This window comes from Hirundo rustica, chromosome 3, assembly GCF_015227805.2.
Source record: "Hirundo rustica isolate bHirRus1 chromosome 3, bHirRus1.pri.v3, whole genome shotgun sequence".
NCBI classification, from domain to species: Eukaryota; Metazoa; Chordata; class Aves; order Passeriformes; family Hirundinidae; genus Hirundo; species Hirundo rustica.
Window position 1 is genome coordinate 54,107,652 of NC_053452.1, and position 21,546 is coordinate 54,129,197.

The 21,546-nt window shown below is 42.4% G+C and overlaps 2 protein-coding genes across 18 annotated transcripts in view; one reads left to right on the forward strand and one right to left on the reverse strand.

Moving 5' to 3' along the window:
- Positions 1–15,897, forward strand: part of EZR (ezrin) — a 36,698-nt gene extending 20,801 nt beyond the window's left edge. The window contains exons 3-13 of the mRNA XM_040057585.1: positions 1,233–1,328; positions 2,136–2,410; positions 3,185–3,268; positions 3,883–4,029; positions 7,333–7,429; positions 10,466–10,629; positions 11,541–11,671; positions 12,354–12,514; positions 12,792–12,884; positions 13,822–14,073; positions 14,391–15,897. Coding sequence (XP_039913519.1) covers positions 1,233–1,328; positions 2,136–2,410; positions 3,185–3,268; positions 3,883–4,029; positions 7,333–7,429; positions 10,466–10,629; positions 11,541–11,671; positions 12,354–12,514; positions 12,792–12,884; positions 13,822–14,073; positions 14,391–14,555 — 1,665 coding nt within the window. The 3' untranslated portion in view covers positions 14,556–15,897. The remainder of the gene's footprint in view (positions 1–1,232; positions 1,329–2,135; positions 2,411–3,184; positions 3,269–3,882; positions 4,030–7,332; positions 7,430–10,465; positions 10,630–11,540; positions 11,672–12,353; positions 12,515–12,791; positions 12,885–13,821; positions 14,074–14,390) is intronic.
- Positions 15,898–16,293: 396 nt separating this feature from the next.
- Positions 16,294–21,546, reverse strand: part of SYTL3 (synaptotagmin like 3) — a 32,266-nt gene continuing 27,013 nt past the window's right edge. For all 17 annotated transcript variants that reach the window (XM_040057582.2, XM_040057567.2, XM_040057563.2 and 14 more), the window contains 5 exons: positions 20,726–20,893; positions 20,435–20,534; positions 19,104–19,212; positions 18,029–18,234; positions 16,294–17,046 (listed from right to left, as the gene is read on the reverse strand). In XM_040057582.2, the coding sequence (XP_039913516.1) occupies positions 16,916–17,046; positions 18,029–18,234; positions 19,104–19,212; positions 20,435–20,534; positions 20,726–20,893 (714 nt within the window). In that variant the 3' untranslated portion in view covers positions 16,294–16,915. The remainder of the gene's footprint in view (positions 17,047–18,028; positions 18,235–19,103; positions 19,213–20,434; positions 20,535–20,725; positions 20,894–21,546) is intronic.

Here is a 21,546-nt window from a genome sequence, read left to right on the forward strand (position 1 = left end):
TGTTTGATTGGACTGGTGGATTTTATTGTCTTTTGATAAACTCCAGCTAGTCTTAGCTAACAAGACATTGTTTCTCTCAAGTCAGCTCTCCAGCCAGTGTCTCCAGCAATGCTGGAGCAATAAATGTGGAGGTGAAGAAGATCCTAGGTAGAGGTCTTAGACTTGTTGAAGCACATGTAACTACACATTCTCAAGTCTGTCACACTTCCCTAACTCCAAAGTGGTTTTAAAAACTTCTTGCCTTCCACTCAGTTGAGCTCCCTGTAGCATTGCCTACATCACGTTTTGAGGGGCTACTCTGCAAATAACATCATGGAAGAGATCCAGCTATATACGTAGTAGGTCTTTGCAGATTTTGGCTGTCTATAGAGCACAGTTTTACAGGTAGATGAGCTGGCAGCCAAGCACTTGCCTATAAGAACAAGCTGTAGGTGAAGGTCAGGGAGTCGTTCACTCTGTCCTCTACTGAGGAAAAGTAACATGTCCAAACAGGACTGCTTTACTAGTAAGTGCACCATCCAGTTAATGGATGGTGTTTCTGTGCCTTTCAGCTAGTTAGTATTTACAATATATGAAATGAAACTTGTCCTAATTTGAGGGCATCAATGTATTTTTGTCCTTCATAAACTCATCTTTTTGGAGAGTTTAAAAAAATAATAACCTTGACTGAGAATACTTGCACCTTGTTTTAACTCTCAGAGCCTCACAGCAGCAGTATGAAGCACCTCTCAATTGCTTTCTCTAGAAGGAATAATCTCTGGTGACTGGCAGACAAGGTCAGTTGAGCCATTAGTGCTGCTAACTAGTTGTAGTTAGTACAAATTTCATTAGAGACCATCCCAGCAAAAATTTTGGTGACATAATTCATCTGCTTCACAAAGTACAGTTTTAAGATGAATCAGTAGATAAAAGCGAGCAGAAGCCTCCCCTGCTGCCAGGGTATCAGTCTAGCAGTTGGTGGCCTGTCACTTGTTGTTTGTCTCACCTGCTTTCCCCAAGATCATCATCTTCTAGAAACTGGGTGGGACAGGTATCTTAGCCTGTGCTGTCATCGTCATCTACAATGGCAGCTGTATACCTTTGTCAACAAGGTGAAATGAAGAGATGCCAAATGAGTAGGTTTAGGCTGTTACCTGCACCCATCACAGGTGATGTGGGACGCAAAAGGATACCTGGACCTCAAGTGAAGTTTTACCTGCAATAGCTTTTTCTTTCTTACCTTTCTGTTGCAGGTGGTTAAAACCATAGGTTTGCGAGAAGTGTGGTACTTTGGTCTTCAGTATGTGGACAACAAAGGATTCCAGACTTGGCTGAAGCTTGATAAAAAGGTAACAGACTTTGGGCTAATTGCTGGCCAAAGGTTAAATTGTATGATCCCTGATGTGTTGATGGCTGCAACTTCGTACACCTTGTGCCTGCTGTTGATTGTGCCCTAATTTTCATGATTCCAGGATTGTTTTTAGAGATAACATTGTGATCTCCACAGATGAGGATGGCAGAAGGTGGCAAGGCAGAAGTCTGCCTTTTCACTCTGAGTTGCAGGAAGCATTTGCCAGATGTGCAGCAGCACTTTGATACTGTCCTTTGTTGGGAGGAAGCAGCTGCGCTTTCAGTGGCTGGAGGAACACCTTGGCTGACAATGGGCTTAGGCCCTGCCTGTGCAGGATCAGTTGTGTGCTAATTGGAAAAGAGGCACTTCCAGGCTGGGCAGTCAAGTGCTGATGCCTCTGACGTGCTCCTGTTTGTGTATCCCCAGCTCTTACGAGGGCATGAACTGCTTTTCTTGATGGGGCAGTCGGTGACACACCTGTTTAATGTCAGGGGGCTGTTCTCTGTCAAATACACATAGTACTGGGTGGATTTGCAGTCTGATACAGCACAGTAAATCATTCTCCAGTGACCAGTGTTTACTGTACAAACAGGATTTAACTGGCTTAGTCAGAAAACAATGCATCTCCCCCATGTTCTCTGCTAGCAGTAAGCAGCCCAGAATGAAGGAATTCCACTAGGGAGTTGCCAGTCACTTGCCTCTTATGACAAATGCTTTCAATTCTTTTTTCTGTGTGAAAGCAATATATTTTATTGTTTGCAAAAAAACCACACCTGCTCAGTTGTGGTGTCACCTCTGTCCTCAGGTTTCTGCTCAAGAAATCAGAAAGGAGAATCCCCTCCAGTTCAGATTCCGTGCCAAGTTCTTCCCAGAGGACGTGTCTGAAGAGCTGATTCAGGACATCACGCAGAAGCTGTTCTTCCTGCAGGTGAAGGAAGGGATCCTCAGTGATGAGATCTACTGTCCTCCTGAAACAGCAGTACTTCTTGGCTCCTATGCTGTGCAGGCCAAATTTGGAGATTACAACAAAGAAGTGCACAAGCCTGGATACCTCAATTCAGAGCGTCTGATCCCCCAAAGGTGAAAGAATTGACTGATGCAGTCTCTCTTTTATTTTTTAATTTGAATTCTAGTTAAATGCGAAGAGTTTCATTTGAAAGCATGTTTTGTTGTTTTTAGATTGAATTGTATATAATTGGGGTTTTCCTTTATTCTATTTCTACCTGTCATATTTGACTATGTTTTTGCTTCTCCTTGGGTTGGTTAGAGAGGAAATACAGTTTTGTATTCAGCTTTTATTTCTTAAACACTGCTGCCATGCTAGTACCTGTAGCAGTATGAATGTTTCCTCTTTAAGAAGAAGAGTAGCATTAAGTCAAGAATATGTCATTTCTTAAGAAGGTTGGGTTGTGTGTCGTTAATCACAATGTACAGTCCTAAAAAACTTGTATGTGGAAAGCATGTGTTGTGGCTACACTGTCCATCCCCACACGGGATTAGTGGATGTTATCAGACCAATGGCTTCTGTTTACCCCTTCTGATGACGCTGCAGCAATATCTAATTCCAGGGATTGCACCAACTTTTGCTTTGCTTTAATCCCCTGATGTCTACAGTATGTGTGTGATTTGTTTGCAGTGTTTTGCTTATACCTCTCATGTGTCTGGTCAGTGACCAGAAAGGCTTTGGAGAGGGTTATTGCTCATTCTGAATTCACAGAGAATGTCTTTGGGCTGAGTAGGGTTTTCCTTTCAGCTACAGTAAGTCTTCCACCAGGGTGAGAGTAAGACTAAAGCAAAGATCACCATCAGTGGACACTGCACAACATCTAATCTTGCTGCTATCTGTTTGTGTAGGGTGATGGACCAGCATAAACTCTCCAGAGAGCAGTGGGAAGAACGGATCCAGGTGTGGCATGCTGAGCACAGTGGCATGCTCAAGTGAGTGTTTTGTGTTGGTCCTTGGGCTGGTCACCTTGCTGATTGTTTGTATTTCTACAATATGGTTTTGTTAGTCTGTGGTTTAGACTCTGAGTTCCCTGTGTGAGCCTACTCCTGGTGTGTATTTTTTAGTTCAGTATTGAATCACATGGTACAGCAAAGTAGTGCAGTTTGTACTGGTGCTGAGAATAGCATGGTTTTGTGAAGATCTTGGACCTGTGCACAGTGATAGCTTTGAGTGGGAAAAAGAGTAAAGATGTACATCAAACCTTACAGTCATTGAAGCATTTGCATTGGCAGATGGGGATAGCTCAGATCCTATACCTTTCCTACTCACTGTACCCTGAGACAAGGATGAATGCTAAGAGAGGTGAAAGTCGCTGATTTTCTGTCTGGAAATACTAGGGACTGGTGTATGGGAGTATTCTCTGTGTGTGCTCACAGATGTGACATCATAACTTCTGAAGTGAATCCTAAATGGTGAATGTTCAGTTTTAACTTCTATGTTAGAGGTGAGGTTTAGAAAAAATTGTATTTTTTCTTCTGAGGTGTTTGTGCTTTCAGAGAGAGAGCAGACGATGGTTTCTCATTTATCTGACTTTTTCCTGTCTCAGAGAGAATGCCATGCTGGAATACCTGAAGATTGCCCAAGACCTGGAGATGTATGGAATCAACTATTTTGAAATCAAGAATAAGAAAGGAACTGACCTTTGGTTGGGGGTCGATGCCTTGGGGCTCAACATCTATGAAAAGGATGATAAGTAAGGCTTTTGTTTTTACCTCTGTTCTTCCAAAAAGGGCTAGTATGGGACATTTCTTGTTTACAGGAATGGTTGTGTTCCAAATTTGGATCAGTAGGTGAAGCTAGGAAATGGCCTTTCACATCCCCTGTGCTTTCATGTCCTTCCTGACCTGCTAACACTATCTGCTGTATAGAGATGTCAGTTGTACGATGCCATCTTCATAATCGTGCACAGTGCTGGAGCTGAATCCTGAACTGAGGAGTTTACCAGGCTTTTCCTTGAGTCAGGTCAGCTGGTTTGTCATCAGCAGCCACAACATGAGAACCTAGCTAGGCTAAGGTATCTGCAGTGTTCAGATACCTAAGGACACTCCTATCCTGAAGTTAATGATGGATGTATGCAGCTGCCCGGTTCTGAAAAAGGCAGATTATGGGGTGGACACAAAAGCAAAGCTGGGTGACACCCAGAACCGGGGGAGAGGCTAACCTATATAGTTACTGTGAACAAAGAATGAAGTGAGCGCTTGCTGAGGTACACACAGCTTTAATCGGCCCTTCTGGTAAAGGCAGAGCCATTATTAATTGGATAGTAGGTGGGAAATGATAGACTACATCTATAAATAAACATAATAAGAAGGTGAGAACAGCTGTGTCTAAGCCTGCTAGTCCCTTCTAATACTCTGCAGCTGAAGGATTGAAGGGAGTTAAAATAGATATTTTTTAGATGGAGCATTGCTGTCTAGACTGCTTTCTTTTCCTCTCCTGATGTTTCAAATCTTTGTTTCATGTCACTAATTTGTAACAGACTATCATTGAAATAGCGAAGGGTTTTCACCTGTTCTACATCTTTGCCTCCAAAAAGCTTTGAATGCAACCCAAATATTAATTGGATCTTCTGTTGATAAGGCAAAGAGAAAGGCAGTCTTTTCTGCAATGCTAATATGTGCTGTCACCCAGAAAACAAGGAGTGTCACTTGAAAGAAAAGTAGTTTCGCTCATGTAATACTTCAGTCTTGAATGACTGGTCTTGCTATGTAACCATGGTCACACAAACAGGTTTTTCGAGCTGCAGGAGCAGAGTGTAGCCATTGACTGTGAAGACCTATCAAGAGCGTTTGCAAAACAAATACAGTGCTGGAATAAACTGCTTATTTCTGCTGTAACTCTTGCCACTATATAATTAAGTCTTTCCAGCAGATATGGGGACTAGAAAAATAGTAATGTGTATGGCACCTCTGGTTGGTAGGTGCAAAGTTTGGAGACTGAGGGCAAAGGTGAAGAAGCGGAGATTTCATTGTTGAAGTTTAACATGAGGAAAATGAAGCTGCACTGTAGGTGTGTGAGCCTCTATACTGCAGTGCATGTCAATGTCCTGTTTCTAGGCATATTCAAGCTTTTTATTTTCCTGCATTAAAGGGAAGATTCTGCAGCAGAACTTACTAATGAGTGAATTATTTTAGTTGTCTGTCAGTGTATTATCTAGGATTTAAGTACCTGTACTAATGTGATGGAGGCTGGAGTAATTAGTTAATCTTAGTCTAATCAAATAATTTTCTTTACAGTTCTTAATGTTACACACACACAGAGTTGCATAATCTTGCAGTTGAGTTAGAGGTTAGGGAATGGAAAGTTCTGAAGAGGGTGATTTTTATTTTTGATGTCTGAATTTAAATGAAGCAAGGCGGTTTTTTGTGCTTGGACCCAGCAAAATCTTTTGGTGCAGTAGTTTTCCATCTCCTTGACAATAAGTGAAATTCCTCTCCAAATTGCTCTTTTTTTTCTTTAATCAATGAGGTCCATAGATTTCTTACAATATTTGAGAGGTCCACTGTCATGATAAACATTTCTGTAAGTGTTAATATTTGTGTCTTCAAATCATTTGCAAGAGTAATTGTGACAGAGACACATACATTGGTCGGGTTAGAAAATAACAAGAAGATTGCTTGTTGGTATTATTTTTTATATAAGACACAATTCTTAATCATTAACAGCTATCTTCCCTTGGTAAGAGAAGAATAAAAGAATAATAATGCGATGTTAAATATAAAAATAAAATATTTGGTTGGGGTAATGAAAGGACTTTATTATAGTCAAATGCACAAATCCTTGCAATGTTAGAACACGTAGAACAATGTAGATCAGTTGTGTGAAGGTGAAGTATTGGAATGGCTCAGAAACATTTGATCTCATGAGAAACTGGATGCTTTTTATATGCAAGAGTCTGAGGAAATTAAGGCAGAAGAGAATCTCAAATATTTAGTGAGTCATATAGAAAAATTTCAGACAAATCAACAGACCTGCGCTCCACAGCAGTGAGGAAGAGCTGGGAGTCTGAATCTTGCCCTTTGCTTCATAGGGGAGCTTTTCAATAGTGGGGAACCACGTGGCACAGCTCATGGCATGACCAGCGAGTAAAGTTCTGCTTGGTGACTCATGGGATGGGCTGAAAGAGCAGTTTGTATGGAAGGAAAGAACAGGGCCCTTTGTTACTAACCTTGCCTGTAATCTAGGGGGGGAGATATCAGAAGGGAGGGTGTCAAGAGGATGGAGCCACGCTCCTCTCAATGGTGCTGAGCAGTGGGACAAGGGGCGAGGAGCAAACACCAATGCACTGGAAGTTCCACCTGAACGTGAGGAAGAACTTCTTTACTGTGCAGGTGACCATGCACTGGAACGGGCTGCCCAGAGTGGTGGTGGAAGTCTCCCTGACAGGATGCAATCCTGTGCCATGTGCTTTGGGATGACCGTGCTTGAGCAGGGAGCTTGGACCACATGACCACTGTGGTCCCTTCCAAGCTGACTCAGTCTGTGAAACAAAAGAAAATAAATTTTCTCCTACCAATGGTGCCTGTCCAGCACTTTGGAGTGAAGGCAGCTTGGAGGTGACTGGGATAGCTGTAACACAGCAGGGTAGGTTTGACTGTGGGTGCTGTAAGTTGTGGGGAGCAGCTCAGTCTTATGCCTCTCATGATGTGTCAGAGGCCTGTGCAGGGAAGCGTTGCACATAAAGTCTGCATGCTGTGGATTTGGGGCCCAGAGTTAAAAGAAACTTAAAAGCAGCTGAGCATGTGGCTTCAGTACAGACCATCCATTTTACATAGCCAAAGGTCAATAGGGTGGCTGATGAAAATGAGAAGAGACTCAGTAAGTTAGGTTACTGGGCTTTTCCTATTCCCTATAGTATTCTGGTTTAATTACTGTCTTCTCTCTGTTGGGAAGACTTTGTGAAATATTGCATTCCACCAAGTCTGTGTGTTGGAAGCTATATGGAAGAAAAATGTTTATTGCATCATCTTTTAAAACAAGTTTTTCTTCTTTCCAGACTAACCCCGAAGATAGGGTTCCCCTGGAGCGAAATCAGAAACATCTCTTTCAATGACAAGAAGTTTGTTATAAAGCCTATTGACAAGAAGGCACCAGTAAGTATATCTAGAAGGGGCTCTTGGATGCTGCAGATGAACAACTGACACTGTTTCATTTCAAAATAAAGTAAACTTGGGAGAGGAGAAGGCTGCAGATATTCTAGATGCAAAATAAGCATTTGTATTTAGAGCTGCTGTTTCTGTTTTTTCTCTGTGCAGCATCAATGAAGGGCTGATAGTGATAGCTAATGTGGAAAAAGATAAGGGCTTTACCACTGCAGAGTCTCTTTTTTTTTTTTTTTTTTTTTTTTTTTTTGTAGCAAGATAGGTAACTTCATACTTAAACTTGAGATTCTTTGCTAATTCTGAGAGTCTTCTCTGCATATCTTTCAGTGCATAGAAGCTGATAGGTAAATTTTATTTTTGTTTTTTTCATTTAAAAAACCTCAAACATTAAAAAATGTTCATTAAAATATTACAGAAGGAGTTCAAATGCTGCTGCAAAACCACATAGATACATATGGCATCCCATCCATCACTGCTCACTTCCCCACTACTGACAGAGTAAAATGTGGTGTTCATTGACTTTCTTGAACACCAAGGTAAATCTCAGGGATATGACTTCTGTGTCTGCCTGTGAATGTTACTTTTCAATACTTATAAGTATGTTTTCAGAGTTATTTTAGTGAGGAATTAGAAACTTACTTTGATCTGTTGAGAATGTAAGGTGGAATAACTGGTACAGGTGGATGTCATTCTGTCAGTCTTGTGAAATTATGGGAGTAGTTGAGAAAGACCTCCTCTGCTCTTCCCCTACCCCAGTACTTAGCCTTGGTGGGTAAGTACAGCCCAGAGAAATAATAAGTAGCCTGGCTTTGGCAAAGGATGATGGCTTATATCTCTAACAGAAAAAGATCCTCCCAGTAATTTAAAGGATAAAAATACACTGTGTGCTGCAGGGATTTCTTCTTTCCCCCAGATAAGAACCTGGGGGAGAGGAGCTGTTTTCTGTGGTGCTGTTAGTGAGAACCAACAAAACTCCCCAGAGACAGAAAGCTGGTCTGTCAGGCATACTTTTCTCAGTAGAAGAGCCTCTTGAATGTGTTGTGCATAATTAGAAAACACAGATCACATTTTGCCACCCACTCTCCAAAGAATAAACCTGAGTTTGAAGTGGAAGGCTTGCAAAAGCCTGGTACAGAAAGGTGTTAGCATTGAAAACCTCAGATATGTTTCCTTCTTCTCTGTCAATTGTTATTTTCCCTCTGGCTGGTGGTATGTTTAAAGCTGTGCCTAAAAGAAGAATTTACCTGGGCGCTAATTTTGAGTATTCAGGAAGTTGTCTGGGTCCTTTTATATGCTTGTGTCTCCTTTTAAAAAGGCAGGCATTATAACTACAGCAAAACAGTCCACCCAAGTTGTGGGTTGGAAGCTCTCTTTTAATTTGGAGGATTCTACATGCCTGTGTTTAAATTGACAGTAATGTAAAGGGTAGAGCCCCGTAACACCTTGCCCAGGATAAGCTTTTTAATTTTTCAGCTTTGTCTGCCCATATACTCCAGGATCTTCAGCACATTATATTTAAAATATTGGGGTGCAGTTCTCCCAGTTGTGTGAGATCTGGGGTAGGCTGGGGATGAGGAAAGAAAGGGATTCTTTTATATTTGTATTTGAATGTTTTGTCCCTTGATTATGGCCTTAAATGACACATGCAAGCACTGCCCGTACCCTCAGGATTTACTTCCATGTAAGTGAGCTTTGCTTCAGCACAGGACCTGTTCATCACAATGTGCACAAACTGTTTGTTTTTACAATTACTTGACAGAAGTAGGAGGTTGGATAAGCAGCTTACTGTCACAACTATCAGGATCAGACCTATACACCTTGGAATGGCTCTGGCAGGATTTAGTGGGAGAGCACAACACAGTGCCCTGACCGCCTCTTCTGCAGCCAGTGTGTGCATTAGGGAAATGCATTGGAGAAAATCAGTCTTTGTCAGCATACTCATCTTAATACCACTTAGGGAGCTTTTAATTGCTTAGTGTGACTTCTAGTTTTCCCAGAGATAGCCACAGTTGTGCTTCTGAGCTCAGGCAATTAAAAATATGATCATTGCTTCCATTCCTGGTTCCATCTCTTGCTAACAGTGAGGCAATCCATAGGAGAGTAATTCCAAGGAATGGGAGCTGGTTTATGGTGGTAATGTGGCAGCTTGCCCACCATCCATGTAGTACACAGAAAAAGCACAAGGATGTTTATCCAGTGTGTAAGTTTACTGTGTTGTAAATGTGTGGTTGTGGACGGAGAAAAATCATCAGGGAGGTAATGAACTTGGGCCCTCCGTATCCCTTCCTTAGCTGGTTTTCTTCTTGAAGAGCCAGTCTGCATTATAGTTTTTGTAAAAGTCTGATTATAAGACAGAGAATAAGAAATTTGGGAATGTCCTTTTTACTGAACCAGAAATTTTAGAATATCTTCTGTTTCGTTACTGTCTGCCACCTGATATTCTGAATAACCCATGTGGCTGGTGGTTAAAAAATTGGTTTTCATTTGACAGTCTTTTAACAGCCTAGGTCAACTTAACTAGGAAATGTCATGGAACAGAAAAGAATTTTATTGAAGGGCATTTTTCTGTGAAAAAACGTGTGGGGCATTGAATGTTGATTCAGATAGATCAAGAAATTCTACAAAGTTACATTTGAAGTTTGTGCTTTGTCTTTCAGTCACAAAACTGCAAACTGAAAAACTACTCAACACTAGAGGTCTGTGTGTTGCCCAGACCTGCCAACCCAGAACCTTCTGCAACATCTAACAATTTCCATTTAAACGAGACTTTGTCAATCTGGGATTTTCTCTAACAGATGCTTTTTCTAGAAGAGTAACTTGTCAATTATATGTAGACTTTAAATGGAGAATATAAATCACAATAGTTTTGGCTTCAGATAATATTTGCCGTCCCTGCTGCTGTGCTTAAATGGCCTTGCACGTATGTCTGGATTAGAATGAAATTAATGGCAAGATGTGCTGTCTGTAGTTAGCTGGGAGGAGAGAGAGAGTGTTTGGAAAAAACAGACTGTGGTGTCTCTCTCCTAGGACTTTGTGTTTTATGCTCCTCGGCTGAGAATCAACAAGAGGATCCTGCAGCTCTGCATGGGCAACCATGAGCTGTACATGCGGCGCAGGAAGCCCGACACCATTGAGGTGCAGCAGATGAAAGCTCAGGCCCGGGAGGAGAAGCACCAGAAACAGCTGGAAAGGTGGGCTTGGATACTGGCAGCTGCTGTGGCATGGCAGAAATAAATGACACCGGAGCGCCAGGGATCAGAAAGCAGCTGGGCAGGGGGCAGTAACGTGGGAGAGGCTCTGAGCCATCCCAGGCTCAGGAGGAGCACGTGTGGCCCTGGAGCTCTGGAGAATGGGCAGGGGCTTGGGGTGTCCTGCAGTGGGACTGTGTTATTCTTCCTGCTTGGCCCTGTGCCCACACAGTCGGCTGTCCTGGCTGCAGCCTCCAGAGCTGCAAGGAAATGTGCAAGTAAAGGCACAGCAGGCTCCAGTGTGGTGGTGTGCACGTAGAGAAGGGTTTTCCTGACTCTTGAGTACCTGATTTTTGTGTTGGGCCATGGGATGGCTGGGAGTAAGGGAAACCCTTCACAGGGAGCACATTCGTGTACATTGTAAAGACAGAAGGAACTGGGAGATCTCTTACAGGCAAGGAAAAAGGAATAGTGATTCTACCACTGGCTGCAGGTTGCTTATGATTCAGAAATCATGCCGCTTTTCTCCTGGACTTGTGGATTGTTTGTCTCCATTCCCTCAGTTCTGCTGTTTTCACGTCCCCTTGACTTTCCATATGGCAGAATTAACAAAGTTACACCTCCTCTGCCTTGCAGTACAAGTCCTGTTTTTCCTCTCTGTGTCTAGCAGCTATTCGGTATTCTAAATTTCTGTGGCAACCGACAAAAATACAAATGCTTTTATGAAATGGGGTATCTAAAACTGAGCAAGAATTCTGAAGAGGTGAAGTAATTGCCTATTTCTGTCTTCTGGCTCTTGTTTCATGGCAACCACTTTCCCATTGAGTTGCCTGGAGAGATTCCCAGCCAGTTTCTTGTCTGGCAGTAGCTTGGGTCTGAAAATGAGCTTCCAGCATGAAATGTGTTTCTAACAGGAAACAACTAGAAGATGAAAAGAGGAGGAGAGAGACAATTGAGAGGGAGAAAGAGCAAATGCTGAGGGAGAAGGAGGAGCTGCTGGTGAGGCTACAAGAGTATGAAGTGAAGACTCAGAAAGCAGAGAAAGGTAAAGTACATGTCCTGGCTGACCAGACCATGTATTGTGCTCCATAGTAGAGGGGTTGTATGGGTTGCTGTCCATGCCTTGTCTAAATCTGGTGACACTGGGATTGTTTGGCAAGACTACTAATGTCTGCCTTTACAGCTAAATGTACAAATGTGCATCCAAAGTGTGAAAGCAGCATAAAAATCTGCAGATTTTATTTGGGGACTGAAGGGCGGGAACTCTGTTTTCCCCAGTTGCCGGGGGGATTTAAGAGCATAGCCTCTTCCAGCAGTAAGCATGAGTTCAGCCCTCAAGTACTTTTTACTAAATCCTAACAGAAACAGTACTTGGGAGCAAATCTTTCCAGTGAAATGGAAGCTTCTGTTTCAATGCACAGAAGAATACATTGGAGGCAGCAACATCTCATTCATGCAGAAAACTGTCAGTCAAGGGCAGTAGAGTCATGTCAATGTTACAGACTTCAGTGCAAAAACCTTGCAGAAGATTTAACTACAGTCTGCATCTGACTACTTCTGCATCCAGTTACTTGGTGTATTATGCAAATAATCACTTAGAGTGTGTGAAGGGAGTATTGCAAGCTGGAGTAAAATTCTGTCATGACTTCTGCAGTTACCTAAGAGACTGAAGATCCTTAGCTTTGACCAGACTTGTGGACTAACCACATTGATCTGTCTCTTTGCAGAGCTGTCAGATCAGATCCAAAGAGCCATTCAGCTGGAGGAGGAGAGGAAACGGGCCCAGGAGGAGGCAGAACGCCTGGAAGCTGACCGTTTGGCAGCACTGCAGGCCAAGGAAGAGCTGGAGAGACAAACTGTGGACCAGAAGAAGAACCAGGAACAGCTGGTAAGACCCAGTTATTCTGAGAACAAGACTCACAGGCATGTTACTGTGCCCTTGAGTAAGGCAAAGCCATCATGTCCAGGGAAAAACATAATGCAGTGAAGTACTGGACCATCATTGTGGCACTGGTTTCTATCATAAGCAATCTAATTTTTAGTTCTTAGTTTCCTATTTGGTCTTCCTATTAGAGTTAACAGTATTTTTTTATTGTGTTTGGTTTTTTGGTTGGGTTGGTGGTTTTTTTAAGAGTCCTTGTAATTCCCATTTTATTATTTAACAGGCTACAGAGCTTGCAGAGTATACAGCCAAGATAGCACTTCTCGAAGAGGCAAGGAAGCGTAAAGAGAGTGAGGTTGAAGAGTGGCAAATCAGGGTGAGTATCTGCTTTACACGTTGCTCCAACGTTCTCTGCTTAAGCAGAGCATACTGTGGTGCTTAGCCTGGTGTGACTTCTCAAACATGTGGAGGCAAACATTTGTACAGCAGTGAAGAAGACCAAACTCATGATGAATGTGCAGCACGTCTGCAAAAACACTTTTATTCCAACAACCTTTCAGTCAAAAGTCAGAATGAAAGCCTGTGTAAAACCTAAAAATATGATCATGGTCTTGGAGCCTTGGTGAGGAAGGTGCACATGAATAAATGATGCATGTAATCCATGATATAATGTCTGAAAACATTATATCAGTCAAGAGAAGATGCTGCAAATGCAACCACACTGTAGGTACCTGTTTTGAGGAGTGTGTGCTGATGTCAGTGGCTTCCTGCTACATGGATCAGGAGAGTTTAATAAACTGCTGCCCTAAAACCAAAGACAAACCACGCAAGGCTCAGAGTGCTGGTGCTCCCAGCGCGCTGTAAGACACATGGGAGGGCAGAACCACTGCAGCAGCAGGGAAGGTGGCTGCCTTGTGTGTATTTGCACTAAAAATGCCAAATTAGATTCCCAAAATCTTACTCTGTGGAACCTGTGTGCCTACAGCCTACAGCTCCTTAAATGGAGAACAGAATGGTTGTAACTATAGCTTTCCACAGAACATTTTCCTGGGCTGTTTTATTGGAAGAATATTCTTTGCTCAGACCCCCTGCACAGTACACAGTGGCTGATGATGATAGCATCCCTAGCAAAAAAAAAAAAAAAAAACAACCAAAAAAACCCCACCTCTAAATGTAGAGTACCATCAGCTGTAGACATTTCATTCTCACTTGCTTTCCATAGTAGATTGAAAAAACTAGAACGTTGAAGCAGTTCATTAAGCTGATTTAAAGCAAGAAATGCATTTAAAATATTTTTCACTCTTTTCCCAAAGGCCAGGGAAGCACAGGAGGATCTGGTAAAGACCAAGGAGGAGTTACACCTGGTAATGACTGCTCCACCTCCACCCCCACCCCCTGTCTATGAGCCAGTGAATTACCACGTCCACGACAACTTGCAAGATGAGGGCTCCGAGTACTCTGCCTACAGCGCCGAGTTCTCCAGCGAGGGCATCAGGAACGACCGCAACGAGGAGAAGCGCATTACTGAGGCAGAGAAGAACGCACGAGTGCAGAGCCAGCTGAGGGTAAGGCATTGAAACAATCGGCCCTGGATAGCAGGTCCTTTAACCGCTTGGTTTAACACATAAAGCACAACAGTTTCTCTGTGTTTACCATGCCTATAGGAAGTTTGAAAGAAAGGCAAGGTATATAAAGATTACTGTCATTGCTCAAGCTTTGAGATTGTTTAAATCATCCATAATGGTTTTGGAAAGCCCGGGTCGCATCCGTGTCACTGCTCTGTCCAGGCATTAACGACAGTCAGCTCTCCCCAAAGAACATGACCGACAGGAGCTGAGTGCTTCTCACATAGAACCTGTACTTATTGCTCTTCCTATTGCAGGCACTGACAGATGAGCTGGCCCAGGCTCGAGTTGAGAACAAGAGGACCCAAAACGATATCATCCACTCGGAGAACATGCGCCAGGGACGGGACAAATACAAGACGCTGCGGCAGATCCGGCAAGGCAACACAAAGCAGAGAATCGATGAGTTTGAGGCAATGTAAAGTTGCTTGTAAGAAGACAGGACTGTGGGAAAGGCAGATCTTAATGCTGTGTTCTTGTTTTGGGGTTTTTGTTGTATTGGTTTTTTGTTGTTTATTTTTTTTTTCCCTGAGGACGGGTCACTGTATGACGCTTAACCAATGTTCTCTAAACCCAGAGGTGTTTGAATCTCCCTTTTATTCTGAACCTTCTGAAATTTGGTATAGTTAAAACTTATTGTACCACAGATCCCAGTAACTTGCTCATGCCTTTGCTTAGTGCCAAAAGGCCTTACGTCACATCTCTCTTTAAGCAAGACAAATTTTAACAGGCCGTGCTTCTATTTAAAGATGTATGTCCTGTGCAGGTGGTGGATTCAGCCTGGTCTAAAAGATAAGTATCTGTGGGTGAATTTTGTGCCATATGTCTTTGTATTATTAGCGACAGTGTAAAGTATAGCACCTGAGAAGAGAATTTGTGGAACTCAGGATTTGCAAGCACCTGTATGAGTGTGGTACATCCACACACATGTGCTTGTAGATCCTGTTTTTCCCTTTGTTTTGATGCCCGTGTTCCCCCTCCCCTGCCCTCCCGCCCCCCAGAGAACTGACAACACCTCAGAACTACTTTGTGTAGAAGTTAGATATTTTCTAGTTGCTGTTCTCAACTGGAGAAATTGTGCAGAGATGGCTCAGAAGTGGCATAGGGATGCTGATACCCTCTTCATGTAACAAGTACTCCTGGAATCCAAGACACCACTGTGTTTGCATTCCAGCTTCATTATTGATCAGTTATAGTGTAGTATTTATATATATATAAAACATGGAATATGTGAATTGCAGTACTAGTTAAAGGGAAATAGTGTTGCTCTGTATATTTTGTTACTTTTCAGATTTAATAAGACTTGCATCTGTAAAAATGCCTAAACAAAACTGTAGTCTGGTACAGTGCAGCTGATTATTTACTATAAAGCATTATTTGTAAAGATCATTTTTTTACTTAATGAAAACTGTTATATGTACACATGATCCAATATATACAATTTTACTGCACCTATTTTTCTAACAAATTTTCTAATTTTTTTAAATGTTTGATTTAAAGCTTCAGACTCCAAAGATGAAGGGACTGCTTGTTTATATCACAGTTGTATTCTCTCTAGTAGAGAGCATTTCTGTGACCATCCTTCCCCCACTCTTCCCCTTTTTCCCTGAAAATCTGTTAGAAAGTGAGATACAGTATGTTGCCACCTCTTCCATTTACAGTATCTATGCTGCGTTATACTTGAGTTGAATCTTGTGTGGGTTTTTTTTTTTTTTTATTTGCAGCAGCAATCATCTAAATAAAAGATCTGCAAAGTAACAAAGGTGATAGAGTGAAGTGTTTCTTCTGTGGGGTGTATTTTGAATAAGCTGTGCTACTGCTCTTTTATGAGTCCCTGTGTCTTTAAATCTCAAATCCTTAAAAGCCACACTGACCTAGAAAGGAAGAAGGGGGAATACTTGCAGTAAGGACTAAAAGTATAACACAGCAGCACTAGTTCCAGTTGTACACAAGAAGTTTCTGCTGACTGTAAAGCTACATCCAAGGCAAGGCAATCTGACACAGGAGTTTGGGCCTAAGCTTGTCCACATGAAGAAATTATAAACTTAGCTAAATGTTTGTCATGTGCTGTACACCCTAGGGATCAGAGTTGTTAATTCTGTCTTATCATGGCAGCTGATAAGAAGGAATGTGTTACACCCACCCTTATTCCATTGGCTGTACTCCCACCCTGCTACTGCCAGGGGATTTATACATTTAACTTTCTAAGCACCATGCTACAGCACACATTTGAGAGACATGGCCACAGGCCAAAGCGGTTTTGGGCCACATGAAATACAGTGGCGGTATGGATAATGCTGAAGCACAGAGGCTAGCATCACCCATTTGCAGCAAGCAAAGATAAGCTGCTTTTAAATGATGGGGAGAAAACATCAATCTAAGACTGAAATAATGTAACTTTCTTGTTGTAACAGTTATTTTTTCTGAATTTGTCCTAGTTGTGATTAAATTAAATAGTAACAGTTCTGCTAGGCCTGAAAATTGCAAGCTTCACATTCTCTGGTGCCTCTTGCTTTGTCAGCACAATGTATTTTAAACCAAGGCTATCACTCCTGAAGAAACAGTATTATCGTTACACTCCAGCTAGAGACACACGCTAAAGTCTTAATTTTGAAGAAATAAAACATTCAGAATGCCACACACATTCAAATACATAATTCTACTCCCCAAAAAACTGAAACAGGTGCTGTTGCAGTGTACCTTTCCCAGACCTGAAGCGCAGGTACCTCTTCAGTTTAAAACATTGGACATGGGAAAGGAAGAGTTGTTGTGTGATAATCTCTCATGATTTAAAGTTTTCCTCATTTGAATTCAGAACAAGTGTGAAGTCCATCCATGTGTTTGGGTTGCGGAGCATTTCCTGCCATTGGAGCATTCCTTGAGAAGCAAGGTCCATAGAGGCAAAGAATTCCTCTGCAAGAAAGCAAAAGGAAAGATCAGAGCTGCCTTTCACTTGGTCTTACCCCACCTCTGGCCAACCCTTTCACCGACTTCTACAGTGATTTCAGCTGTTCTGTAGCTCCTAAGGCACTAATTGCAATAAATGGTATTTATACTTTTGAACTATTATTTGCATCCTGTTAAACTGGGATCACTCTCTGAAGAGTGCAACCTGCAGCAAAGAAAAAGGTTTTGGCTATATGACTAAAAGCAGAAGAGCAAGTGTGCATGCTCATAATAGCAGAATGGCACTAAGGCTCCTGCTTCAGTTCATTCCAGGCTTAGGACGTGGATCACTTACAAGCAGATAGCCCCTGCTGCAGCAGAAAGGCAAATGCTGGCTAGGATAAGCAAAAAAAAGTTCATGAGGAAGCCTGTATGACACTGAGTTACCACTAGTGATAATACTCCTGTAAACTGCTTGGTTACACCAAAACAACATTTGAGCCTTTTCTCTTAACTACTGAAACCCACAGCATTTAACTCACTGGGAGAACAAGGGTGGGAGACTTTGGCACCGATATAAGCAAGGTTGGAGCCTATGAGATGATTAGTTCTCCTGCTTTCTTTGGATGAGAAGTTATTTCAAATAAGCCAATTCATAGAAAACAATTAAAGGAATAGGTCTTTAAAAATACGTAGAGCTCTGTGTGAGTTAGAGCCACACCATTTCTGTGCTTGTCTTAGCATGGCTCTAACCCATAAAAAAAATCACCATGTTAACAAATGGCTTTCCTGAAAATTTCCACTGACAACCTTGATCTTCTGCACCTGCATCTGTTCTTGCATGATCAGAACCCAAGACTGCAAGTTGCTTAGGACAGAGGCTAGGACTGCATGTGTAGGCACATGATAGCAGGTAATAAATAGCTCAGTGTAATTATTATTTCTTGGGATGTAAATTAAATACACTTTTTCCCAAATTACCTTCAGCTTCCAGAGATAAGGAACTTACTTGCACCAAGCCTGGCTCCTCCTATGAATTGATCACTTGAGCTGAAAGTTGACTTGTGCCAGACAGTCAGGTGTAGACATGATTGCTGTAGCTGAGCTGGGGTCACACCATCAAAGACAAACAAGTGTTTCCACTGTGGACAGGCTTCCTTCTTCAGGACAGGAGACTTTTGCTTTACCTCTGCTTGGTCTGGAAGGATAAGACAACTTCCCCCCCATAAAAAAGAGTTCAGCAAGGTTACTGATTTCTCAACGAGAAAACAGTTTCAATAACCAACTAGAGCCCTTTAGTTTGCCTTAGAAAGCAAACCAGTTCAAGCTTAGTGCAAGATAGAACAGGGTGCCCTTGTGTTTATTCTGGGACCTGCACCTTTTCCTGCCAGCCTGTAGTGCAGGTGCAAGTAGGCTCTTGTAGTCGTCTGCTTTGACTCTGCTGACTGCTGAAGGAGTCTGCTGCACATGCTGCTACCCAATAGTGCCTGAAAGCTGCCTTTCAGGAGATGAAATGCTCACCCATTGCACCAAAGGTGGGTGCCACAACAGCTTTAACGGCTTTATGAGATGTAAGTTTATCCCAGTATCATCATTCCAGTAGAATCTGATGCCTGACAGCAAGGAAGTGAAAAAATCCCACATACAACTACTCAGCACACTGAAGAAAAACTCAGTTACTTCTCTTTCAAAATGTTGAGAATGAAGAGGATAAAAGTTTTCAGTGTATCCAGAGCTATACTTAATTCTGCAAAGGCACAGCTGAAACTGTGACAACACCCTCTTTATTGGCACCTTTTTTTCCCCTTCCCTAAGAGCACATACTTAAACTAGTGAACTCTAGATCTAATGACATAATTGAAATCTAAAATTTGGGACCAATAGGGCAGGTGGGACCCATCACTACCCTGCAAAGTGCTGCTGTCCTGCAGACACCCAAGCGTAACCATTACTGGGATGTCTGATTAAGAGTGTGGGCAATGCCACTCACCCATGCCAGTCTCCTGCTGAAAATATGTTAATATGTACATTTGCATAGAGCACATGTGACAGTCTCCATTTGAAGTGTTAGGTCTCAGACATACCCTTTAACAAAGGAGTTCAGCATTCCAGCAGATCTCAGCATGGGCAAGTTCTTGGCCCCAAATATCATAACCTGAAGCTGGCAGTTGAGAACTCCTTGGTCTTTGTTTCCTGAAAAAGGAGCACTTATCATATGAAATGCCCAGTTAGTTCAGCTCATGGCTTAAGATGCTGCTAAAAGTAAGTAGAGGAATGCCTAAGTGGCACTACTGAGATAAGGAGTCATAAGGCTGGACTAGGAACATTTCAAAGATTTGAATGTTTGTACAGTGAATGATTCACACACAAAGCAAACCAAGCAGCGAGTAGCAGGCTGCTTTGTGATCCCTGTTCCAAAGACAAAGCTTTCTGTTGTGTTTCTGAAAAGCAAACACAGGGCAGTACACACAGAAGCATTTCTCTGGAACAGTCAGAAGCAGGGGAGAGAGCAAACCCCATTGTGTGGTACTGCTCCACTCACAGCTCGAGGCACAGAGCCGAGACCCAAAACACCGGCGTGCAGAGGGAGGAAAAACAGAAGATACAGAGTTGCTAACTTGGGGTCATTAGGAAAAGGGAACAAAAACGACAAAACAGTTCAGTGGAGCTTCCCATTGGTCTCTACCTGCTGCTGGGGTGCCCACACAGAGAGCACTACTAGAGCTCTGAATGTCTGTACACCTCACTAAGGTCTGGGGAATTAAGAAAAGGAGGTTTTCCTATGCCTGCCTCCCAAAGTGTTCATTTCACTCCACCAGCAGGTGCTTGCTCTGACTACTACAGCAATACTTAGTGTATCTTACATGTTTTCATTACCAGAAACTGAATCCCAACTACACATTTTGAATCTAGCGCCTTTCAAGTGAAACAATCTCCCTGAGATGAGAGCACTGGAGGAAGCCAAGGGTGCTGGTCTGGTATCCTTGCAGATATTTTCCTTCCAAATTTTCCCCAAATTGGCAGTCTCTGCCTTGGACAGCAGAACTGCTGTTTCACCTCCAGAATAACCTCTACTAGTAACATCATGACAGGCACAAGTTTGGAAAACAGCTGGATGCATTGTACTGCTGCCATTATAACATCCAGCTTCTCTTGGTATTAAAGAGAACAAATATACAAAGCTTGAAAATGTTTTGATTTTAAATAATCTAAGATATAAAACACCACCAAGCACCATTTGCTGTAGCTGTTAAAAAAAAAAATACAGGAAAATTACACAGACACTTTGCCAGTCCTTCACTGATGTCAATTCTTTTCTAGCCAAGGAATTCACAGAATCATTTATGGTGGAAAAGACCTCTAAGGTCATTGAGAGCAACTGTTAAGCACTTATGCATGCTGAAGCATTTTATACCTTCAGACTGGAGGCTTTCATACTGGGCTGGTAGGGACAGCCTTGCAGACACAAGGAGTTCACCGTTGTACTGGATAAGATCATCTTCAGGCTTCTCAAGCTGAAGAAAAGGACATACAGAAGGCTGCATTACTGCAATCATTCTCACAGCTTATTTGTGTTTCCAACACATCTTGCAAATGGGCTGGATCGACAGCATTTTCCCCTCAGTGATCTCACCGGGGTGATCTTTCTCAAGGCTTTCACTACACCTTGCTCTCAAGGTACAATTAAGCACAAACTTAGAGTCACCTTGGGTTTGAGCGGGTACCAGTCAAACTGCATTGAGTCCTCTTCAAAATTCCACGCTGCCAGGGGAATCACCACTTCCCCCAAGAACACCCTGTATTTGAGAGCTCCTGCATGCCACACAGAGATCTGAAGTTGCCGACTGCTCAGCTGGGAGTATTCAATCTTGTACTAGGAAGATAAACAGCATTTACAGAGCAATGCACAGGATCAATGCAGGCCCACGCTCGTGACCTGCTCCCAGGAAGCCCAGCCACAGCATGACTGAAGGCCTCTGGATGCAGGCAGAACCATGTCTGAATGTGCTTCACAATCTGAAAAAAACCCCAACTACTTGTACGTGCTGAATAATGCTCATTCAAATAGGAAACAACATTCCAAGAATACCGTGACCTGCCCCTTGCTAAAGTTTTTGATCATAAATTCAGAACTTTAAATAACTCTTGACCATTTTTGCTGGGGTTTGGGGTTTTTTTGTTTGTTGGGGGAGGGTTGTAGTGGGTGGGGTTTTTTGTGGTTTTGGGGTTTTGTTTTGTTGGGTTTTTTTGGTTGTTGTTGGTTTGCTTTTTTTGTTGTTTGGGTTTTTTTGGGTTTTTGTGTGTGTGTGTGTTTTGTTTATATACATATATACATTTACATTTTTACATCTATCTATCTAATATATATCTACGTTTACACTCCCAGCAGAATGCGGCTGCTCTGGAAGCCAGCTCAAGAAGACGACACCTAATGATGGTTCTTACATTCCCATTCTGGTAAGTGGACATCTACTTAATGCAGTAAGCAGGGGCAAGGAAGTAATTCAGCTGATGACTAATCAAAGC